General features: G+C 30.5%; 1 protein-coding gene across 1 annotated transcript in view; it reads right to left on the bottom strand.

Annotated features, from left to right (window-relative positions):
* Positions 1 to 3,816: 3,816 nt before the first annotated feature.
* LOC134271867 (multiple epidermal growth factor-like domains protein 10) overlaps positions 3,817 to 22,174 on the bottom strand; it is a 58,692-nt gene continuing 40,334 nt past the window's right edge. The window contains exons 5-8 of the mRNA XM_062754082.1: positions 7,321 to 7,458; positions 6,840 to 6,937; positions 5,292 to 5,404; positions 3,817 to 4,648 (exon numbers count right to left, since the gene is read on the bottom strand). Coding sequence (XP_062610066.1) covers positions 4,438 to 4,648; positions 5,292 to 5,404; positions 6,840 to 6,937; positions 7,321 to 7,458 — 560 coding nt within the window. The 3' untranslated portion in view covers positions 3,817 to 4,437. The remainder of the gene's footprint in view (positions 4,649 to 5,291; positions 5,405 to 6,839; positions 6,938 to 7,320; positions 7,459 to 22,174) is intronic.

Genomic DNA, 22,174 nt, shown 5'->3' with positions numbered 1-22,174 from the left:
TTTTAACTTTCTGCAAATGAAAAAGTTGAATAATTGGCAAGTTTATCAGATATTGAATCAATGGAAACATTAGGATAAAATTTGTAATTATAATTTAAGTCACTCCATGCTGCCATTTTTGTTCAATCATATCCCCCTTTCTGCATATAATGATATCCAATTCAATCAAATTATACGACCCACATACATGTACACTATCTAATAGAACGAATAAAATGCGTTTTTTAAATCGGAGAATTACCTTAGAAATAATTATTTTTTTAATCTAAAATATTAAGTCTTGCATATATTTAGTTACAGAAATATCATTTTCCGTTTATTCTTCAACGTTTATGAAATAATATTGATAATCCTTTGAAATCTTAAATAAATCATAAGCCGTATTTCGTTTTGAAAATATTGATTCCTAAATAATTTGTACTACCGTAAATCTGGAATTTTTTGCTGTAGATTAATTTTTAGCAAATTTGCGAGTTCATTGCATTCGCAAAAATATTTTTCTTAAAAATAGATTACCAATAAGAAAATGTATACAAAGCAGCGGTCATTCGCAAAATTTTGAAACGTAAAAATTAATCAACAGCATTTTGACCCGAATTCGCAAAATAAAATCGACGTAAAAATTTCCAGATTTACGGTATTTTGAGTGAAGAATCGTGCGTTTGCGTTAACAATCGTGTAAGATCGTGTAACGTGTAGAATCGTGAACGTGAAAGATCGTTCGTGTAACAGGTTTAATAGTGCGTTAATCGTGCGGAATCGTTCGTGTAACGTGATCGTTCGTGTAAGATGTCAACAATAACGTTCCAGCCACTGTATCATCACAATGCTAAATGACATATGCAAAAATTTGAGAGTTTTTCAGACAAACATAATAATTATGTATACTTTGTGGTGTATCACAAATCATTCATTTTAATGATTGATTTGTTTGTTTCTTTCATCAAGCACTTTAAACTGAAGTTCTGTAACATTACAAACGTTGTTCAAGGATACTGATTTGAACAGCAAATTAAAAATTGCATTTTTACACAACGATTACCATCGTTTTATTGTCTCCTTATGGAATTTCAGTATATTGATAAAATAAACTTCACTATTATTTCTCTTTTTTCACATTTGCGTCTACAGTGTCAAAGGGCTGTCTTCGTACAGGTCCACTAAACTTATAACGCTTTTAAATATTTCCCCATGCACATACGTTTGAAAAAAAAACCATGCCAGAACGCTTTTCAAATCAGTTGACAAGTTTTTTTTTTCAATATGATAAATTCTCCTTGCTCTCTGATTTGCCAGGATCTAGCATTGTGGAAAAAAAATTAGGATATGTTCACCTGCATGTGATCTTCCTAGTGAAAATTATGAATATTTACTCATTGCTAAATTAGATCGGGAAAATCCAAACTAATTAAAATATTTTGGAAATGTGTTTTATTTGTACTTGATATACACTCAGCGGATGAAAAATTATTTTGCTTACAATCATGCCTATAAAAAAACAATTCCAGGGGATTGCATGGGGGCCCCTTTCCGCATTTTTTTTTTCTGAATGTAACTTTTCACTGTTAACAAAAAAGGGGGGTTGAATAACTTGACAAGCAATTAGATAAATAATGTTAGTGTGCATGTCAAATATGGTACTTTTTCAGAACTTCTAGCACAGGGTCTACAATAAATGAAAAAATATCCCGGAATTAGATCTGGCATTGGTGTGATTAAATATTCCTGTTATTCAGTTTTGATTGGTGTTAATTCCTGTGCAATTTTCTTGACATGTGATTAAGTCCAATCAATTTTCGCCAAGACTTCGAATAAAAGACGTTTTAAACTACCCTCCCTTTCTTTTTAATTTTCTTTTCACTCAATATCATCATTGCATGTAAATATATTTTGTCGTTTTTTGAATGAGACAGAATTGTAAATCTGAATTTTAAACGACAGTTCCATATTTATTTTGTTTAACTGAAAACTTATATTGTACATGGAACAGAATAATTTTTGAATTTTATGGTTATGTACTCATATGTCGTTTTAATGTGTAATGCACATTCATGTAGTTTGACAAAATTCAAAGTCAGATATGTTATGAAAAAGACAATAGTCATAAAAGAAAATATGCAGAAAGCACAACAAAAGAGAAAATTCTTTGAATTAAAACAAAGCATGTAGTTGGAACGCAGTCAGTGCGCGATAGATTTTGATTGCAACAATGACGTCGCTTTTTCATTGTGACGTAAAATTCTGTCAGATTACATAAGGAGAGTTTTTGCTGGAACAGCTCAAATCAGCTTGACTGGACAAATTTCCTTATCTAGAGACATCACAACTTCCAACTTGTCCAAACTAAATAAATTTCGTTGTTAGCTTGGTTTATTTGAACCCTGTGCAAAATAAGCGCGTTTGTTATTTTTTAATACCTTTCGAACGTTCTGCAGAACGCTACGCCCAATGTCTTCTATACATAGGTTAAAACTTCTATTTGTTTCTTCCCTTTAGATTTCCTGGGCCTATACAGTAGCATAATTGAATCCTTAAATGGAATAGTATCTGCTGAAAAATTACGAGTGAACCATGGATGGAAGGTTGCCAATCCAGGAAATTTTATTAGATTTCTTTTTCTGACCTTTGTTTGGGCAAGACGACAATTTGCTTCAGGGGATCTTTTGGTACTCCCTCTTCAAATATCAAGTGTCCAAGGTACCTTTATTACTTATTAACGTGTTTATTAATATTTTTTTAACTTTTACATAAAGATTGTGACCTTTAAAACTTTCTAAGAGCAAATCAAGGATATCTATCATTTTCTAAATCGTTTTCCTAAATACAACTGTGTACCTAGATAAGGTCTAAATATTTTGTTAGTAGTCTAAGAAAGGTTCTGATGATCCAGTTCAAACATATGAAGTACAAGAATATCGATAGAGGCAACTTATCCGAACTGGAAAAGTACTTTCCTTATATCTTAAAATAGGGATGAGACATAATAGTTTGATTTTTTTTTAAAGTGATCTATAAATCTTTTTTAATGACGTGGGTGCATTCATTAAGTAATGTCTAAAGTTGGTAACGGTAATATTCCTACACTTTTGGTGGGGTCAAACTTTGGCATTGATAAGAATACTAGGAATAAAACCTGTTTTAAAAAGTATACACGAGAATAATTTAATATCTTTAACATATTATTAAATCTTAACAAGGACTGACAGCATTATGAATCATTTATTCATATGCACTGAAATATTTTAGTTTTAGAGAAACTGATAATTTATGGCCTTGTTGTCTTCACTCTATATGTTTTACTTGTAGGCTGAATATACTTTGCTGATATGTACCCAAAGGGCACTCTTTGATAAATATGGAAAAAAATATTCAGAGGAAAACAGAAATGTATCATTCTATTGACTCTGGGAAATTATAAACAAGACAATGAAGTACCAAGAATGTGTGAATAGATTGCAAAGTGTATATAAGTTTTCTGTAAATATATCTTCAAAATAAATTATTTTTCCGTTTCTTTCGTTTTGTCCGAAATATGTTGTATGTTAGTTTTTGGAACTCAAACAGCAATGTTTCACAACCTGCAAAATAGACTTGAATTTTCGTGTTATTTTTTATAGGTGCACAACATTGCCCTTATTCACTTTCTCTAACAGAAATGCGTTGATTACTGTGCATGAAGTTTACATAAATGGCGAGACAATATTTGTTTTTGAAATTTTATGTTTTCATTACACAACTCCGTATCTTTGTTTTTCTTAAAAAGAAAAAAAACAATAATCTTTTGAAGCATTTATTTTCAAATTGATGAAGGTTTAATGGAATCACATTCGAAAAATATATTTCTGAAGAGATAGAAAAAGAGAAGAAAAATAACAGCATGTTATGTTAAAATAGATTTTAAAAATAAAACAACAAAAACGATTTCATGCTAACATATAAACGACGTAGATAAAAGTATGATTCAATGATATACAAGATATTCTGGAGGAATACAAAAAAGTATTTACAAAAGACAATGAATGATATTCTAAAAAAAAAATGATACATGTCAGCTCTAGATTAAATATCCCAAATTTTGAAAGAACATTCTATTGCTATGAAAAGGAAATAAATATATTGATAAAACAAGTTTTTAATTGAATCCCACGCTTGCGTTTGCTTACACTTTCTTTGCAATTGACCGTGCAAGAATAAGTCGTATACAATATACAGCGATTAAAATAAAGTCACGGTTACCTGTAAAATTACTTTATTTATTTATATATATCTGTAATTTGATATTTCTGTATAAAGAATTCGTTAAAATTTATATAGCTGGGGTTCCAAAATGTCTTCGCTATATCCGTGAAGTTGCAATATCCGCCTTTGTACCAAACGAGTTTTGCGGAATAGCATACATGTCCCGATACTGAACAGTATGAATTACACATCTCACCACTAATGTAAGCTGTCATAAAGAGAAGGTTGACTCATTTGACCCAGTTCCTGGTATTCTTCATTGTCTTCATATTCATATATTATCTCTTGGTACTGTGAATTCTCACTTATTTTGTCATAGATATCCTCATTAGGTGTCGTATTTTCTAAGGACAGTTGTTCTCGCTTCTCTAAAGAATTTTGCTCTTTGCCTGTGCGACTTGTACTTTTTCTAATTTAATGCAAGAATAATAAAATTACATAAATTACATGTAACAAATGGATTTAAATCATTTTAATAAAGTATTTGTTTAATCATTCATATCATTTCTAAAATAGTTTTATAATTAAGAACTGGGAAGTTTAAAGACTGCAAATATTTCATACCCTTGTTCACATGAGATTTTCTTTATTTGTAAATTATTAGTTTTAAAATATAAACATACAAAGGTTTGCAAAATATAGAACAATGATAAGGAATAATACTGTACGGACCATACACAACATAAAATAACCAAAAAACTGAATTTAGAGCGCATCCTAAGGTTTAAAAAGTTCTTTGCAAGAACAACAATTATCGTTCTCATGAATTCCCTACTGAATTTAAATAAACAAGATTCCAGGCGGACGGCAAGATTATAGTTGGGTCCGCTTTACGAATGAGTGAAAAAAGGAACCCGTAGAGCGCAAGCCGGGTTTGCTCTCGTTGACGCAGAGCTGACTCCGAGCGTACCCAAAGCGCACGCAAGGTGCAACCAGAATGGTCCCAATTTTTTTTTTTAAGTGGACTTGAAGTGAAGCCAGGGTGTGTATCGGGAGTGTATTGGTTTAAGATTGTGTCCGATATAAAATGTAAGTACATGCAGTACAATTACCTTCTAAAAACAAAACATAGTGTGATAACAATTGCCAGGCTTACAAACATGACCGCTGCAGCTCCTCCCATGATAAGAACAGTGTTAAAATCTGGAGGATTTGGAGCAGACACCTGGAAGAAGTATATTATATGGAACACCAGGGATACGTCTAATTGATTTCAATTCCCTCTTTAAATCATGATAAAAAGAACTTAAAGATAAATATTGATAATCTTAGACCATTTATGGCATATGTGAATCCTATGGAAACAAATCTATAATTAAAATTTAGATTTTTTTAAACAGTTAGAATCCTAATTGGAACTAATTCTGCTTCCTTCCTAGATTTTATTCATTCAATAGAATTCATACTAAATTCAGAAACCATACAGCATTAATTTTATTTTACAGAATAAAAATTTGAATTTGATATCACAGCGTCAATTGATTGAATCAAAATTCCATATTGATAATAGTATGTAAAAAAAAAATCTGTAATTGTTGAGAAATATATGAAATTTTTTTTTATGCCAAGGTTCTAGGTGACATTTTGAAGAGAGTATTTCAATATTCTAAACAACCACAATTTCTTAATGACTTTTCCATTAAAGTATTTTTATTTACGAAAAATTTGAGTAAACCTTTTAATGCGAATAGATAAAAGTGAGATTTTTTCTGTGTGCTTTTCAGGTAAGTCACTCGTGAATTGAGTAAAAGCAAGAGATAAAAAAAAACCTATTGTAGTTAATTACATATGTACATGTACATGTTGCGTGTCTCAAAGTTGCAAAGAAAGTGGTAAAAGGATGGAAGTCACCTTGCATTTAACTGAGCTACGATACATTTGTAGTTTTTTTTTCTTAAATTGTAACTTTTAATTTCAATTATGTTGTAGCAGATGTTATAATGGCGAAAGAAATGCATGTTATCATATTCTATGTAATATAATTAGAGTAATTTTAAAGCAAATATGTGTACAAAAATAACTATACTAACTTTTTGAACTGAAAAAGTATCATCTTTTGGGAATGAGAAATCTAAAGACTTTAAAATATTTTCATGAGTAAAACATTTAAAGACGTAATTTCTAATTTGGTAATGGAATCTTGTTGTCTAAAATAATGAAAGAAAAAATCGGTGTCAATAATGTTAATTTTTAGGGTTATCTTTTTTTTTTACTATATCTTCTTTTCTAAGAAAGCAACCTCTAAAATATGGCTGAAATATTGCAGATTCGGCCTTAAAGAATACATTGTAAAAATCAATCAATCAAATTTTCTTACCAAAATGTTTTGAGTTAATGTGTAGAATTGATTCGGATATAAATGTAAACTTTATTTTTTTTTCCTATAATTTCATAACAGAAAATGTTTTTGCAGTAAAAGCATTATTATATTGTTATTTTTTTTTTACAAGAATCATCAACCTTCACTAAGCGCCAAAAGTACATATTCAAAAGAAATCGAATATTTAAATAAAATGAATTGGGAATACTTGTAATAATTAAATTATTTAAAAATCAGCTTAAAATACATATTAGCTTGATCAATAACCAGTTCTACTAACCATTAGACACCCTCCAGTTACCGTGTTACATCTTCTATTTAAACAATTTGCATTGCATGTTTCATTACATTGGTAACCATGGAAACCCCAGGCGCATTCTAAATTGGTAGAGAATACAAAACAACAGTGTTTAAATTCATAACCATTTTTAAGGCAAATGACTGTGAGATTTTTTAATGAAACTTTTTTAATTTTTTTTCTTTTTAATTAAAATTTTGTTTTAAATAATAATTAACGATTGCCTGAATATATCAAGTAAAAGAAATGTAATACTTTCGACCCCTTAAACAGTAACTTTTCCTAAAAGAACATAATTTTACATTAAAAATACATGAATATATACTTTCAAATAATTCAATTTCAGTTGTAAGGCGTCATTTGATTGTTTAAACGGTTTTTATCCATTTTGTACTGATTGTCTGTTGATGAAAAATGCAGGGTATATATTATTTTTAACTTTTTTTAGAACTGATTCGGTCACCTTGTGTACAGTTGATCTCTTGGTAACCTCTGTCACAGCCATTCAAGCATGTTCCGTTAATGTGATGACACTGTTCTTTATCAAGACATACCCCGCATGACTGAGCACAGTTTAGTCCAAATGTACCACCATCACATTCTATAGAATAGAAATATCTCAAATGCAAAAAAAAAAAACAAGAAATTTCATCTACGTCATTTGTTTATTCAACCTGCTTGTTAATTAATATATGTTCTCTTAATTTTAACAAAGCAATAACTTTTTTTGAATTTAAGTATTACTTGATTTGCTAGCATCTGCTATTTATTCCCTATATATTTACCACTTTGCATACCTTAAAGTGATTTTATATGTTACATCAATTTTTTTTTTTTTTTTTTTAGTTTTTTGTTTTAGTTTTTTTTTTTGGGTTTTTATATTTGACTTTTTCTTTATTTAAACATAATTGGTTATTTATAACTCTAAAGAATATCTATATCTATTTACTCTTATCACATTTTAAATCTGTCCAGCCTGCCTGACATCCACCAAGACATTCTCCTGTCACTCTGTTACATCTACTAGGGACTCCACAATTAATGTCACATGTTTCCTCACAATTGAATCCATAACGTCCCTCAATACATTCTTTATTAGAATAAAACAATGCTTATACAAAGAAACTATGATATATTAAGGAGTCCTGGTGCAAAGATCCCAAACACACGTAATCTTAAAGTATATTTAAAATTATCCAAAAATAATACGACTCACAAAACATTACTTACCCTTAGTACATTTATCTCCTTGGAATCCTCTGTCACATCCTTTGAAACATGTCCCATTAATGTGGTGACATTGTTCTAAATTTAAACATGTTCCACAAGACAGACCACAGTCTTCTCCGTATGTCCGGCTATCACATTCTGCAAAATGAACATGATTTATTTTCAAAAAATTATTCACAAAGTAAATTCTTATTATAAAGCTAATGAAAACCGGTATTAAAGTACCATTGTCACAGAAGGTTCCTTTCCAACCAGGGTTACACCCAAACTTACAGACACCAGTGAATCTGTCACAACCTTTGCAATTAATTCTACAGAACTCAACACAGTTCTTTCCGTGCCTACCCGGAGGACATTCTGTCAAGATGGAAATATCTTTTTGTTAAAATGAAGGTAATCATTCTTTGAGCATTTTAAAAATTATAATACAAACTTTCTGCTTCTTTTTTTTTTAAATCTATTTTGTTTGTCTTTAAAAAGTATAAGAACGTTAGTTGTGCTATCTTCAAATGACAAACACTATCAATATGTGATATCATAGAAAATATTCTCATAATAAATTAGCATCTGTCTTTCTAAACATCATTAATTCTATTGTTTTTTTTAACACAAAGATGCTAGCAAATGAGAGAACATGTACTCGAGACATTTTAATGACATTTATTTTTCATTTCATATACATACTCAACGCAACTGCCTTGCAAGAAAAAACTTTTTTTTGTAAATTAGAATGACTTAAGTTTAATCTAAATTGCATTTCTTTAATATTAAAATCAAAGGATGTCTACTCCTGCATGGTTTCACAGGTCTGTGTTTGTTTAAGTTTTAATATGTTTATTTACTTGTTATAATGATATAAATTTTTTTGAAAAGAAAATGTGTCAAACATTATATTTGTGATATTTTTATTTATTTATATTGAGGTTTTTTTAAAAAACAACAAAAACTTTTATTGGAATCAAAATTAATTTAAAACGAACCAACGTGGGGTCTATTTATTCCTATCATTGACTCATGTTTTCATCTTATCATTTTAATAATATTTAAGGCAAATCAATTTCTATATGGATATCGTTTGTCGAAATCTCTTTTTTGTAAATATTTATATAATATTTATAGTTTTATTACTTTAACTTACCTTGATCACACTTATCCCCTTCAAAACCAACGTCACATCCGTTCGGACATCTTCCGTTCACATGATTACATTGTTCTGCGTTGCTACAGTTACCACAAGTCATATTGCACTCAGCTCCGTATCTATCATTATCACACTCTGAAGATAATGAAATAAGTTATTTTTGTCTAGTACAGTAATTTCACATTGAAATTTTTAAATATTTTTCATATAATCTTTGTTAATAATTATCCTTTAATTTCATTTCAAATGTGCTGAAATATACAATTAACACTTTGATAAATTACTGAATATATTGTTCAACACTTTCCTTAAACTGTGCGTCTATGGTAAAAATTTTACCTTATCTTGCAATCCATCATGAACATATTTGGTGACAGTATTACCTGTTGTACTATTCTAAAAATCAGCACATGATAGAGTGTTTTGTTAATCAGATACATCTATTTCTGTTAGAAGTTTTTAAAAGGAATCGCATGCAGATTTTTTCTTACTTTTTCATCAAAACAAAAGGAGACAAAGAACAATAACAAGATCAGAAGTCCATAAAAAATTATAAAATAGGAGCAGCCCTCAAAAAGATCAGGGATGGGATAAGGTGCTAAGGAGGAGTGGGCATATCCTGCCGACTGTTCACACTAACGGTTGCTCCTTGTCATTATAGGGTAATAGTGGGAAAATGGGTCGTCAAAATCAGTGTAAATTGTTAAATAATAGACTGACGATTAGCGTTTAAACGTCAATTAATCTTAAGATTGATGTCGTAATTGTTGCTTTATCCCGTACTCATTAAGGATATCTGATTCTCAGCCAGGAATGATAACTCCAAAAATTAATATTTAATTTGAATTGCACCAAAATGAAGCTAAAAAAGTTTTTTCATGCAACTATTTTCATTTTATTTACCTCTATAAGACTCAAGATTTTGGGAAGTCTAAAAAAATGTCTTTTAAATGTTGACATTTGTATCCAATAAAAGGAAAAAAAACACACTTTTAGAGAAATAAGATTTTCTTGAATCTATCCTTAGATACCAATGCTTTTTAGCATGATATGCAATAAGAATTGATTTTTGGTATCTTGCAATGATAGCAAAATCATTTTACACTATGTATTATAGAAAACATGACGGAAATAGAAGGCAAAAAATACCAGATAAGTATAAAATTCATGACAATTTCTCTAAATGTCTGGATACCTGTCGTTTTTAACTTAAAATATATTTGTTGATCAGTTTGCAATTAGAAAATGCATTGCTGTGATTCCGAATCACCTTTTCTGCAAAAATATAGTAGATTTCACAATTTTTCTTATATAATATGATTAATTTTTATCTTAAGCTTTAAAGAAATACTGTGGATAAATTTACATTACTTTGTGGATTCAAAGATACTTTTATGAGTATTTTGGACTAATAAACTACTAATTTTATAAACCTGAGGATCGGACTACCTTAAGTATAATAATGACATGATTCACCTTCTAATTTGTACTGTTAATTAACAAAACGAAGATATATCGATAATTTTAAATACCATACCTCCTGACATCGGCCTTGACATTCCCCTGTCTCTCTGTTACATATACCAAGGACTCCACAGTTAATGCTACAACTGCCTTCACAGTTGTGGCCAAAGTGTCCTACAGGACATTTTAGGAAGTTTGTCTATTGAGTGAGTCATATAGCATAATGCAAGTAATGGTTAAGTGTTAATGAAAGATAACTTAGGGTTATTGAACTTTTATTGGCTCGAGTTGGCTGTTCAGTGGACTTTAATCGGTAATAACTAATATTTGCCCCCAAAAAATCGAATCTTGACAGAGTAATATTAAATTATGTTCCAAAACAGGGGGAAACATACTTACTTCAAAGCAATGAATATTCACATTTGCAACGACGTCATGTGTTTAAAATGACGTCAGCGATTTAACGTAGAATTACAATATTCATAATTTCCTCAGAAAATTGAAAATTTTGCGTCTAGTTTTTTAAGTAAAAATCACTGAGCGAAATTTGCATGGGCTTAATGTTTTGATATAATGTGTGGAATAATAATATCAACTAGAACAAAGCTCGTTGCAGAGGAACGTGTAGGTCTTCCGTCCTGTTTTGACCGGAAGTGACATCAACAAAAGAAAGCAATAAGCTAAGTCGTCTCCAGTGACGTTATAATTTCAATTTTGCGTCAAAAACTATAAAAATAAGCTATTTTAGCTTATTTTAGCCAGTTTGAACTGAATTGATGTCTACGGACGGAAAATTAAGTTTTATCCTTCCAGTGACATATGTTACCAAAAAACATGTCAAGAGCGGCAAAAATATGCATTTTCTGACGACTTCCAGATTTACCGGAAATGACGTCACCGGAGGCATTTTTACGACTTTCAAAGATTGAGCTTGACATTTTGAACATCTTTGCTTCTTTGACGTATTATAAATTCTCAATATTTTATTGAAATGTTCCGGAAAAACTTTCGGCCCCTCTCGGTCCTTATTTATAGGGGTCAGCCCCTTATTTTGATATTGTTTGCAAGATCGTTACATTTTCTACAACTTTTGTTTTATATGTCTTTACAAAATATTACAGTGCTGCTATCCCACAAGTTGACATGGGATGGGATTGGATAGGATTCAGGATTGAGGATTCACGATAGAAACATATAGAAGTTAATCCAATCCTATCCTATCTTATCCTATCCTGTTTCCTTCAGCCAATCAGATTCGAGCAAAGGTTCATTCATATTTCAGAATAAATTACAAAAACGAAATTCAATATAAAATGTTTACAAAAGAAATATTTATAAAATTTCAATAGAAAATAAAACATTCTCTTTTCTAAAAAAAGATTTACATTATAAACTTCGAGTAATACGGCGTACGATTTAACCGTGAACGAGCACCGGAAGAATTTGGGAATGTAAACAACGAAGAGTCCAGGCATCGAAAGACCTTATTTCTTCAGCTTGTTTGGATGATTTAACCGATTTTTACTTGTGTAAAAGTGAAATAACATGTTTTTTTCTGTTAAATATGCTCTGTTTGATTGGATAATTCCACAGGAACCGTCAACCGCGGACTTGATTAGATGATGTGCGAGAACATGTAAGTAAACTACACATTGTACACTGTTAATGTGTGCATTTTTACACATATTTCGCCCTTTAAACAATGTTCTAATGACTTGAATTATAAACATTTTATTCTATTTTATATAAACAAAATAAGGTGCGGAAAAATAGAAAGAAGTAGTGAAGATAGAAGGGGGGTTAAATATTTACAAATACTCTGTCACATGATTCAATCAGCTATCAATGAGCTCTTAGACTAAAACAATCATATGTATTATGCATTAATCAGATTGTTACTATTATCATTTCCCTAGTAAGGTTAGAAAATAGTTTCCTTCATTTCAGTGCAATTTATTATTTTTTTTTTCTATATTTATTGTCAAAAACATATAAATACTAAAGTCTTCAAAATGATGTAAAATCTATTTCAGTGAAATTTATGATAAATGAATGTAGAATCATCATGACTATTTCTAATGCTACTGTTTAAATGTTTAATAAGCTCTAAAGCTCACTCAGCAGTCAGCACTGCACTTACATTGTATGTACATTTGAAATGATGTATTGTGAGCTATGAAACATAAGTTAATCTTTTAATATTCATTAATACAGAGAATGGATTTACCTGCACTCTGTCATCACAGTATAAAGGATTTTAATCTAAAAAGTATGTATGATTTGTTTTTTTACCATGTATTTATGCATGCATGGTCATTGAAATACATAAACATCATTATCTGAGTTGAGTTGACGTGTCAATAGATTCTCAGAACAAGTGATTCTCTTCTTTTAAAAATCTTCAGAGTAAGTTAAACTGAAAACAATGTTGAATTGTTCCGGTCATCATGTTGTTGTTATATATATTTTCTTTTTCCTATTCAAATTTCAAGACAAAAAAAGAAAACAAAAAAAAACATTAATTAAAAAATGAATACAAGCAGAAAATAGAGAAAAATCACCCAAACCAATGTATTCATATACTTGTTAGCAAGTCGACAAGATAAAATGAATGATAATGTACTTGTAACTGAATTATGTTAAATAAAATTTCCAAAAAAAAAAGAAAAGAAATGACTGAGGTTGCAGTATAAGATTTTATTTTTCATGATTTCTTAGTGTATTACATGTACTTTTGGGAGAGAAAAAGGTGAAATTAAAGCCAATTGTACATGAAAAATGAAAGATAATCACAATTAAAAACTGTTTAAATGTGTAATATGACAAACTTTACAATTTACATGCCTAGAATGTTTTTTTTTTCTTTCAGGACAACCCTGCATGTAAAGATTGCATTTCATCTCATATGCTGTTAGACTTAATAATGAAAGATGTTCAAACCAGTGTAAAAGACTCTGAAATCATGGGGCTTTTATTAAAGAGATCAGTGCTTTTTTCTGTGCATTGTTAACATTTGTGGAACTGTTTGGTTTATGGTCCATCTCTCTGACAATAACTCTGATATTTGAAATTATGTTTGAGTGACGGACAAGGAAGCCAAATCATATGCATGTAAAACATTATACAACTGTAATAAAAACATTGATAAACTTAAATTTAATCAAAGTACATGTACAAGTATCTGTGATCTTGGCATTGAAATTCATGAATTCTGTACATGGATACTTTAAATAATTTGTCTCATGGTAATGGAATATTCAATTGTTAAACACTGTTGAGGAATCACCCTGAATAAAAATATTGTGAACTTGATAAAGTATGTTTACCTCATTTAAACACTGAAAAATTTAAGATCAAATGTCAAGGTCAAATACAAGGTTTACTCAAGAAAGTGTTATAAATGCTGTAAATACTGTGAATTCTTATTCATGTTTTATAAGATCTAAAGAACATGTATGAGCTCATGCATGTTTACTACAATAGTTATTGCTGTCAATCTGAGTCCGACAATGACAATTAAGGAAATATTTTCTATTAAACATGAATTATTTAATTTTCACACATAAAACAAAATTGGAAGTTTAAATACATTTGTACGGCACTAAACTGACCATAAAATGAGAAGAAAATGATGTTAAATAAGAAATTTTAACATTTCGAATATCTTGAATTTTATTTAGCAGCTATATATTTTCAATATTCACACAAGAGTTAATGTATACTTTCATATGTGGGTTGATGTTTTAAGTTAAGAGGGCTGTGAGAATAAATTATGAATTTAAATTAACCAAAAAAAAATATATTTAATATTTTATATAAGAAAATTTCACATTTAAAATGTTTAATATGTGAAAGCCAAGATATTCTAGATCCAAATTTTGACTTGTCTGTTTGGTTTATGGTCTAATTATATCTTCTTTTTTAGAACAGCATACAGAAAAACACGTTATACAGGCACATTTAGACTATACATGTACATGCATGTTATTTTTATGGTGCTCGGTTTAGGAAAAAATTAAATTTTACATGAATTATATACTTAAACATTATTACCGTGTAGGCCTATGTTTTTAAAAATAATCAAATATAACATGCAAGGAGCAAGTCGTGATACTAGCTGTGGTAATGTCTCCCGATCATTGTTAGGAAAATCAAAACAAAGTCTAATCATATTTTTTTCTTTGATTCTTCGCAGGGGAAATAAGGAAGCATACAAAATAGTCTACCTAGGCTAAATCAGTGCTGCATTATGACGTCATAGTAGGCAAGATGACGTCAATTTTAGAAATCAGGTTTTCGTAATATTGGTACTTAGCTATGTAATTTTACTCTAGAAAATGATTAGAAACGTGTAAACATTAACAAAAATAAAATGTTTTTATTTTGTTATGCTGTAACAGTCATTATGATTGAAATCTACCACCGATGACGTCATATGTGTACTTCAAGTAACTTGGAAATTGATCATGTCGTGTAAAGAGAATTTGGCTAAGACGGCATGTTCAAAGATATGTAAAATGGAGTTTACATGTAAAAGGAAATATCGGAAATATTGTGTTAAATTCATATGGAGTTCAATTAATTAAACAGGTATGCTAATTTATTTTCATCGATTATATTCTCTTTCGAAGACAGTCAGCTTTATTACGTATCCAGGTCGGCCTATCGTCCGTCATTCTTGACTAAAAAATGCAACAGAACAACAATAAGCTGGATATTTTAAAACATACGAATTGTACATATTGAAAGTTTACATTTTGACAAACTTGGAAAGTGCTGCTAGAATCCCGAGTTAAGCATGGTTGTACGAAAAATCTCGATTCATATGTATAAAATTCAAAACAAAGGGTAAGGTTTCGTACGAATGTGTGGAATAAAAATTTTACGGACAAGATAGTGGGATTCTAGCAGCACTTTTTAGACAAAATAGATGTTTTTCAGCTATATAACATACTCAAAGAAATTATCAAACTCCGGGGTATTCTTGTTCTGTTAGCCTTTTTATTAAGGAAAATATTGCTATTAATAGAAGTCACGTGATACCGTGGCGGTGATGCACGTCTTTGCGTTAGACACGCTTTTGTCTGTATGCAAAAGTAAATGACAGTTTACGTTTATCAGTGGCTTTGGTAATTTATTAAACTAAATTTTCTTCAAAAAGTCTAAATTTCCCGAGAAATTACTTATATGCTTCCTTAATATACCCGCGTTTTCTCTGGATGTCCAATTTTCTTTACATATGTTCGCAAAATCAGTACTTGTCGTCGTTTTATTACAGTCTGTTTGTTTACATTTATTTTTGACATTGTAACTAATGATAATCGTAAATTTAATTTGTGCGATGTGTTAGGTTTTATGGAATGCCGATCTCGATTATTTTTCTCCATTAAAATATATAACATTTAAATGAATACCATAACTTTTACTGATTTTTATTTGGTGGTCATTCCGTTTTTTTTTTTCGTTTTGTCAAATTAATTCCTAAATATCAAAAAACTGAGAGTTGCAGGATAGGATAAGATAGGATTAGACTGAAATCACAGGATAGGATTGTGGATGCAGTATTCACGATAGGATAGGATAGAATTGTCAACTTATAGGATAGCAGCACTGTAACATATAAAGAGATATTGCAAAAAAGTGTGAAAATTTTCTAAATCTCCGAAAGGACTTTTTTCGAACAATAGCGAGCGCGGACTGCTGCATTTCCGGAGAAAAAGAAAGGTGTGTGACACATGACCACATGTTGCTCTGTCATCGCTGATAATCTGAAGTTTCTGTCTGAAAGTATTTTAGAGAAAAATGCTGGACACTAAGACCCCCTGAAAATCACTTAATCGCGGAAATTTCCGAACTGGAAGTGACATTATCAAAACAAAAAAATTTATGTAAAGTTTGTTTGATGTTCTATCAGTCCTGAAAGTTTTATAAAATCGAGCGAGCAGTATCCGAAATATCGTCTGCACAAAATCCGTAACAAAAAAAAAAAAAACAACTATAATAATAACTAAAGCAAAGCTCGTTGCAAAGCAACGAGTAGGTCTTCCATCCTGCTTGACCGGAAGTAACTTTCATTTAAAAAAAAAAAAGACTAATAACGCCCAACAACGGTTTAAATCCTTTAAGTCTATGTTAATTGATGCAAAAATGAACCAGTTTTTGCTAATTCCTGTTTGACCGGAAGCGGCAACTACATACGGAAATCAAGTTTTATGCTTCCAGTGACAGATGCTACCCAAAACTTTTCAAGAATGGCCAAAATACGAATTTTCTGAGTACTTCAGGTTTGACCAGAAGTGACGTCACCGGACGTTCTTTGACGACCCCAAAAGATTAAGCTTGACATTTTGATCAACATTGCGTTTTTAATGTCTTACAAATTCTTAATACCCTCTATTTCCCTAATTTTACAGGCCAGTTCTTTTTTCCGAGATATCATTTGAAAGATCGTTTAATTCGACATTTTTTGTTCTATATGTTTTTACAAAATATTTCGAGGAATGAAGTTATCGTAGAAAAGATGTTAGAAATTCTGAAATTCGCGATAGGACTAATTTCGGGCCACAACGGCGCTTTATACTTCCAGTGGTTGTGATATACCATATACACTTCATCACTGAAAATTTCACACTTCTATCTTCAATGGTTTTTGAGAGCATTGCCGGGCAACGTGACCCTCTAAAAATTACAAAATTGTGGAAATCTTCGAACAGAAAGAAGTGACGTCATCAAAATTAAAGATATATATCTAGATTTTTTATGTTCTATCAGACCTGAAAGTTTTTTGAAAATCCATCAAGCCGTTTCCGAGAACTCGTGTGCACAAAATTTGTAAAAAAAAAAATAATAATAATAAAAACTGTGGAAAAGAAACCTAAGAAAAACAGCAAGGTCTTCCGCTGAAGACGGAAGACATTAAAAATAGTGGAAAAGAAACTTAAGAATAACAAGAAGGTCCTCCGCTAAAGACGGCAGACCTTAATTAAACGTGCAAATATTGTTCCTGAGCAGACCTCTGCTTTATAAATTCTAAAGCTAAAATTGTTTTTGTCTATTCTGTCCTTTCCCAAAAAAAATAATAATAATGAAAAATTCGACTAGTTTGTGACATCATAAAAAACATAAATAGCCAGGAACCTTCTGTGAAACTATAGTATGTTTTGTAACCTTATATTTTTCAAACAATTTATACAAACCAACACATTTTAAGAATTGATCAAAATACCGAATAACACAAACTAGGAAAAATTTTCAGTTTCCATATTTAAATTAACATCTGCTTGCAAGTGTTCAATATCGCATCATTTCAATGACCCTACTTAGCGTTACAATCTGCCTAATGAGGCTAATATATATTGAATTATGAATTAACAATTCAAATTGTGCTTAAAAATAAACACTTATAACCTAGAAGCAACTCTTTATCATAAACCTACCTCCGAGATGTTGACCCAACGACATTTCTTGTTTACAATGGGTCCTGGAGCAAAGATCCTAAACACACGTAATCTGATAGTACATTTTCATTTTCAAAAAAAAAAAAAAATAAAACGACTCACAAAACATTATTTACCCTTAGTACATTTATCTCCTTGGAATCCTCTGTCACATCCTTTGAAACATGTCCCATTAATGTGGTGACATTGTTCTAAATTTACACAAGTTCCACAAGACAGACCACAATCTTCTCCGTATGTCCGGCTATCACATTCTGCAAAATGAACATGATTTTTTTTTTCGAAAAATGATTCACAAAGTAAATTCTTCTTATAAAGCTAATGAAAACCGGAATTAAAGTACCATTCTCACAGAAGGTTCCCTTCCAACCAGGATTACACCCAAACTCACAGACACCAGTGAATCTGTTACACCCTTTGCAATTCATTCTACAGAACTCAGCACAATTCTTTCCGTGCCTGCCCGGAGGACATTCTGTCAAGATAGAAATATCTTTTTGTTAAAATGAAGCTAATCATTCCTTGTGCATTTTAAAAATTATAATACAAACTTTCTGTTTCTTCTTTTTAAAATCTATTTTGATAAGAACTTTAGTTGTGCTATCTTCAAATGATATGGACTATCAATATGTGATATCACAAAAAATATTGTCATAATAAATCAAAATATGTCTTTCTATACATAATTAATTCTATTGTTTTTTTTTTAACACAAAGATACTAGCAAATGGGAGTACATGTACTCAAGACATTTTAAAGACAATTATTTTTCATTTCATATACATACTCAACGCAACTGCCTTGCAAGAAATAACATTTTTTTGTAAATTAGAATGACTTAAGTTTAATCTAATTAATGCATTTCTTTAATATCAAAATCAAAGGATGTCTACTCCTGCATGGTTTCACAGGTCTGTGTTTGTTTAACTTTTAATATATATATTTGATTGTTTTAATGATATGACTTTTTTTGAAGAGGAAATGTATCAAACATTATATTTGTGATTTTTTTTTATTTATTTATATTGAGATTTTTAAAAATACAACAAAAACTCTTATTGGAATCAAAATTAATTAAAAACGAACTAACGTGGTGTCTATATATTCCTATCATTGATTCATGTTTTTATCTTCTCTTTTTAAATAATCTTTAAGGCGAATCAATTTTCTATATTGATAACCTTTGTCGAAATCCCTTATTTGTAAATATTTATATAATATTTGTAGTTTTATTACTTTAACTGACCTTGATCACACTTATCCCCTTTAACACCAAAGTCACATCCCTTGGGACAACTTCCGTTCACATGATTACATTGTTCTGCGTTGCTACAGTTACCACAAGTCATATTGCACTCAGGTCCGTATCTATCATTATCACACTCTGAAGATAATGAAATAAGTTATTTTTGTCTAGTACAGTAATTAAACATTGAAATTTTTAAATATTGATATTCCAAATCACTTTTTTTGCAAAAATGTTCGAGATTTCACAATTTTTCCTATATATATAATATGATTAATTTTTATCTTAAGCTTAAAAGAAATACCGTGGATAAATTTACATAACTTTGTGAATTCAGAGATACCTTTATGAGTATTTTGGACTACTGAACTATTAATTTATAAACCTGAGGATCTGACTACCTTAAGTATAATAATGACATGATTCACCTTCTAATTTGTACTGTTAATTAACAAAACGAAGATATATTGATAATTTTAAATACCATCCCTACTGACATCGGCCTTGACATTCCCCTGTCTCTCTGTTACATCTACCAGGGACTCTACAGTTAATGCTAAAACTGTCTTCACAGTTGTAGCCATAGCGTCCTACAGGACATTCTAGGAAGTTTGTCTAATTTGTGAGTCATATAGCATGATCGCAGCACAGTTAAGGTGCGCAATGGAAATATCAACTAAATTTTGTATTTAAAATGTATTCGTAATCGGGATGGCGATTATTTTAAGTACATTATTTATATCAGATAATTGTAATTATGGTTAATAACTACATATCGAGGACGATTATATTTTATATTTAGACTAGTCACGTGATGCGGCAGTCACGCGATTTTAGCACATTGACTTGAAGTATTGATGTTACATATAAATGTCACGAGTGCAAGGGCATAACCAAGATAAATTTCCAAGTTTAGTATATAAATATTTTCAACAAGCATTGTAGTGTCTAAAAAGTGCTGCGATCCTGTCTAACTTCTGCAATTTCATTGTTAAAACTATACTTGTATGACCGAATTCTATATTTTTTGCTGGTCAGCGGCATGAAATATTGAAATAATTAAATTGTTTTTAAGATTTCATTAGGATTGCAGCACTTTTCAGATACCTGAATAGCTCTATAGTTGAAATATAAAAGCTTACTTTGATCCATAGAGGGTATGCCCTTACACTAGATCGATTTATTTAGACCCCCCACATTACCCTCCGATGTACTTGCATACAAATATACGGCAGTGTCAATTAAATACGCAATGTACATAAAATATATTAATAAAATAGTGAAGAAGACATTAAATTCAAGTTATTTTCCCATAGAATATCTGTAAATAATATTTTATTAAATTAGAGAATGCATATTTTGTTGAGAAAATATTACTTGATCTGTCTCTCACTGCATACAAACTGCGTCACGTTGTAAGAAATGACGTCATATTGACAAGGGTATTGCGATCAGTGACTTGTTTATAACTTGTTATGTGGGATTTAAACGACAAAACAACACGCTGTAGTAAGTTTTTATGTAGTTTGATGATTTCTTACTGTTTAAATTAGCAGATAAACTCATTTTGTGGTATTTTAAAGAAATGCTGTATGACGTATATTGTGTATGATGTCATAATCAAGTTTTCCCGTACAAATTAGGCTCCGCCTCCTTTTTGTAACCTTAACTGTGCTGCGATGCAAATAATAGTTAAATATTAATGAAAGGTTATTTAACTTATTTTGGCTCGAGTTGGCTGTTCAGTGGACTTTAATGGGTAATAACCAATATTTGCCCAAAAAATCAAATTTTGACAAAGTAATATTAAATTATGTTCCAAAACAGGGGAAAAATATATTTACTTCAAAGCAATGAATATTTTCACTTGCAACGACGTCATGTGTTTAAAATGAACGTCAGCGATTTAACTTAGAATTAAAATTTTCATAATTTTTACAGATAATTGTAAATATTGCGTCTATTTTTTTAAAGTAAAAATCACTGAGCGAAATCTGCTTGGGCTTAATGTTTTGATGTAATGTGTAGAATAACAATATCAACTACAACAAAGCTCGTTGCAAAGCAACGTGTAGGTCTTCCGTCCTGTTTTGACGCGAAATGATATCAACAAAAGAAAGCAATAAGCTAAGTCTTCTCGAGTTACGTTATAATTTCAATTTTGCGTCAAAAACTAAAAAAATTAGCTATTTTTATCTACTTCCGGTTTGAACGGAATTGATGTCTACGGACGGAAAATGAAGTTTTATGCTTCCAGTGGCATGTGTTTCCAAAAAACCTGTCAAGAGCGGCAAAAATATGCATAATCTGATCACTTCCAGTTTTACCGGAAGTGACGTCACTGGACGCATTTTTACGACTTTCGAAGATGAGCTTGACATTTTGAACAACTCTGCTTCTTTGACGTATTACAAATTCTCAATATTTTATTGAAATAATCAAGAAAAACTTTCGGCCCTTCTCGGCCCTTATTTATAAGGGTAAGCCCCTAATCGTTGCTTTTGTTTGAAAGATCGTGACATTTTCTACAACATTTGTTCTATATGTCTTTAAAAAATATTAACATATAAAGAGATATTGCAGAAAAGGTGTGAAAATTTTCTAAATCTCCGATAGGATTTTTTTCGAGCCATAGCGGGGGGGGGGGGGGGACGTGCTGCACTTCTGCAGAAAAAGAAAGATGTGTGTCACATGAGCACATGTTGCTCTATCATCTGTCTAAAAGCATTTTTGAAAAAAAAATGCGGGACAACAAGACCCCCTGTAAATCACGCAATCG

Source organism: Saccostrea cucullata, unplaced genomic scaffold (assembly GCF_032062105.1).
Source record: "Saccostrea cucullata isolate Sc308-1 unplaced genomic scaffold, CSIRO_AGI_Scuc_v1 ctg2306, whole genome shotgun sequence".
Lineage (NCBI taxonomy): Eukaryota > Metazoa > Mollusca > Bivalvia > Ostreida > Ostreidae > Saccostrea > Saccostrea cuccullata.
Note: the sequence above shows the minus strand (reverse complement) of the source record. Positions and strands in the feature narration are given on the sequence as shown.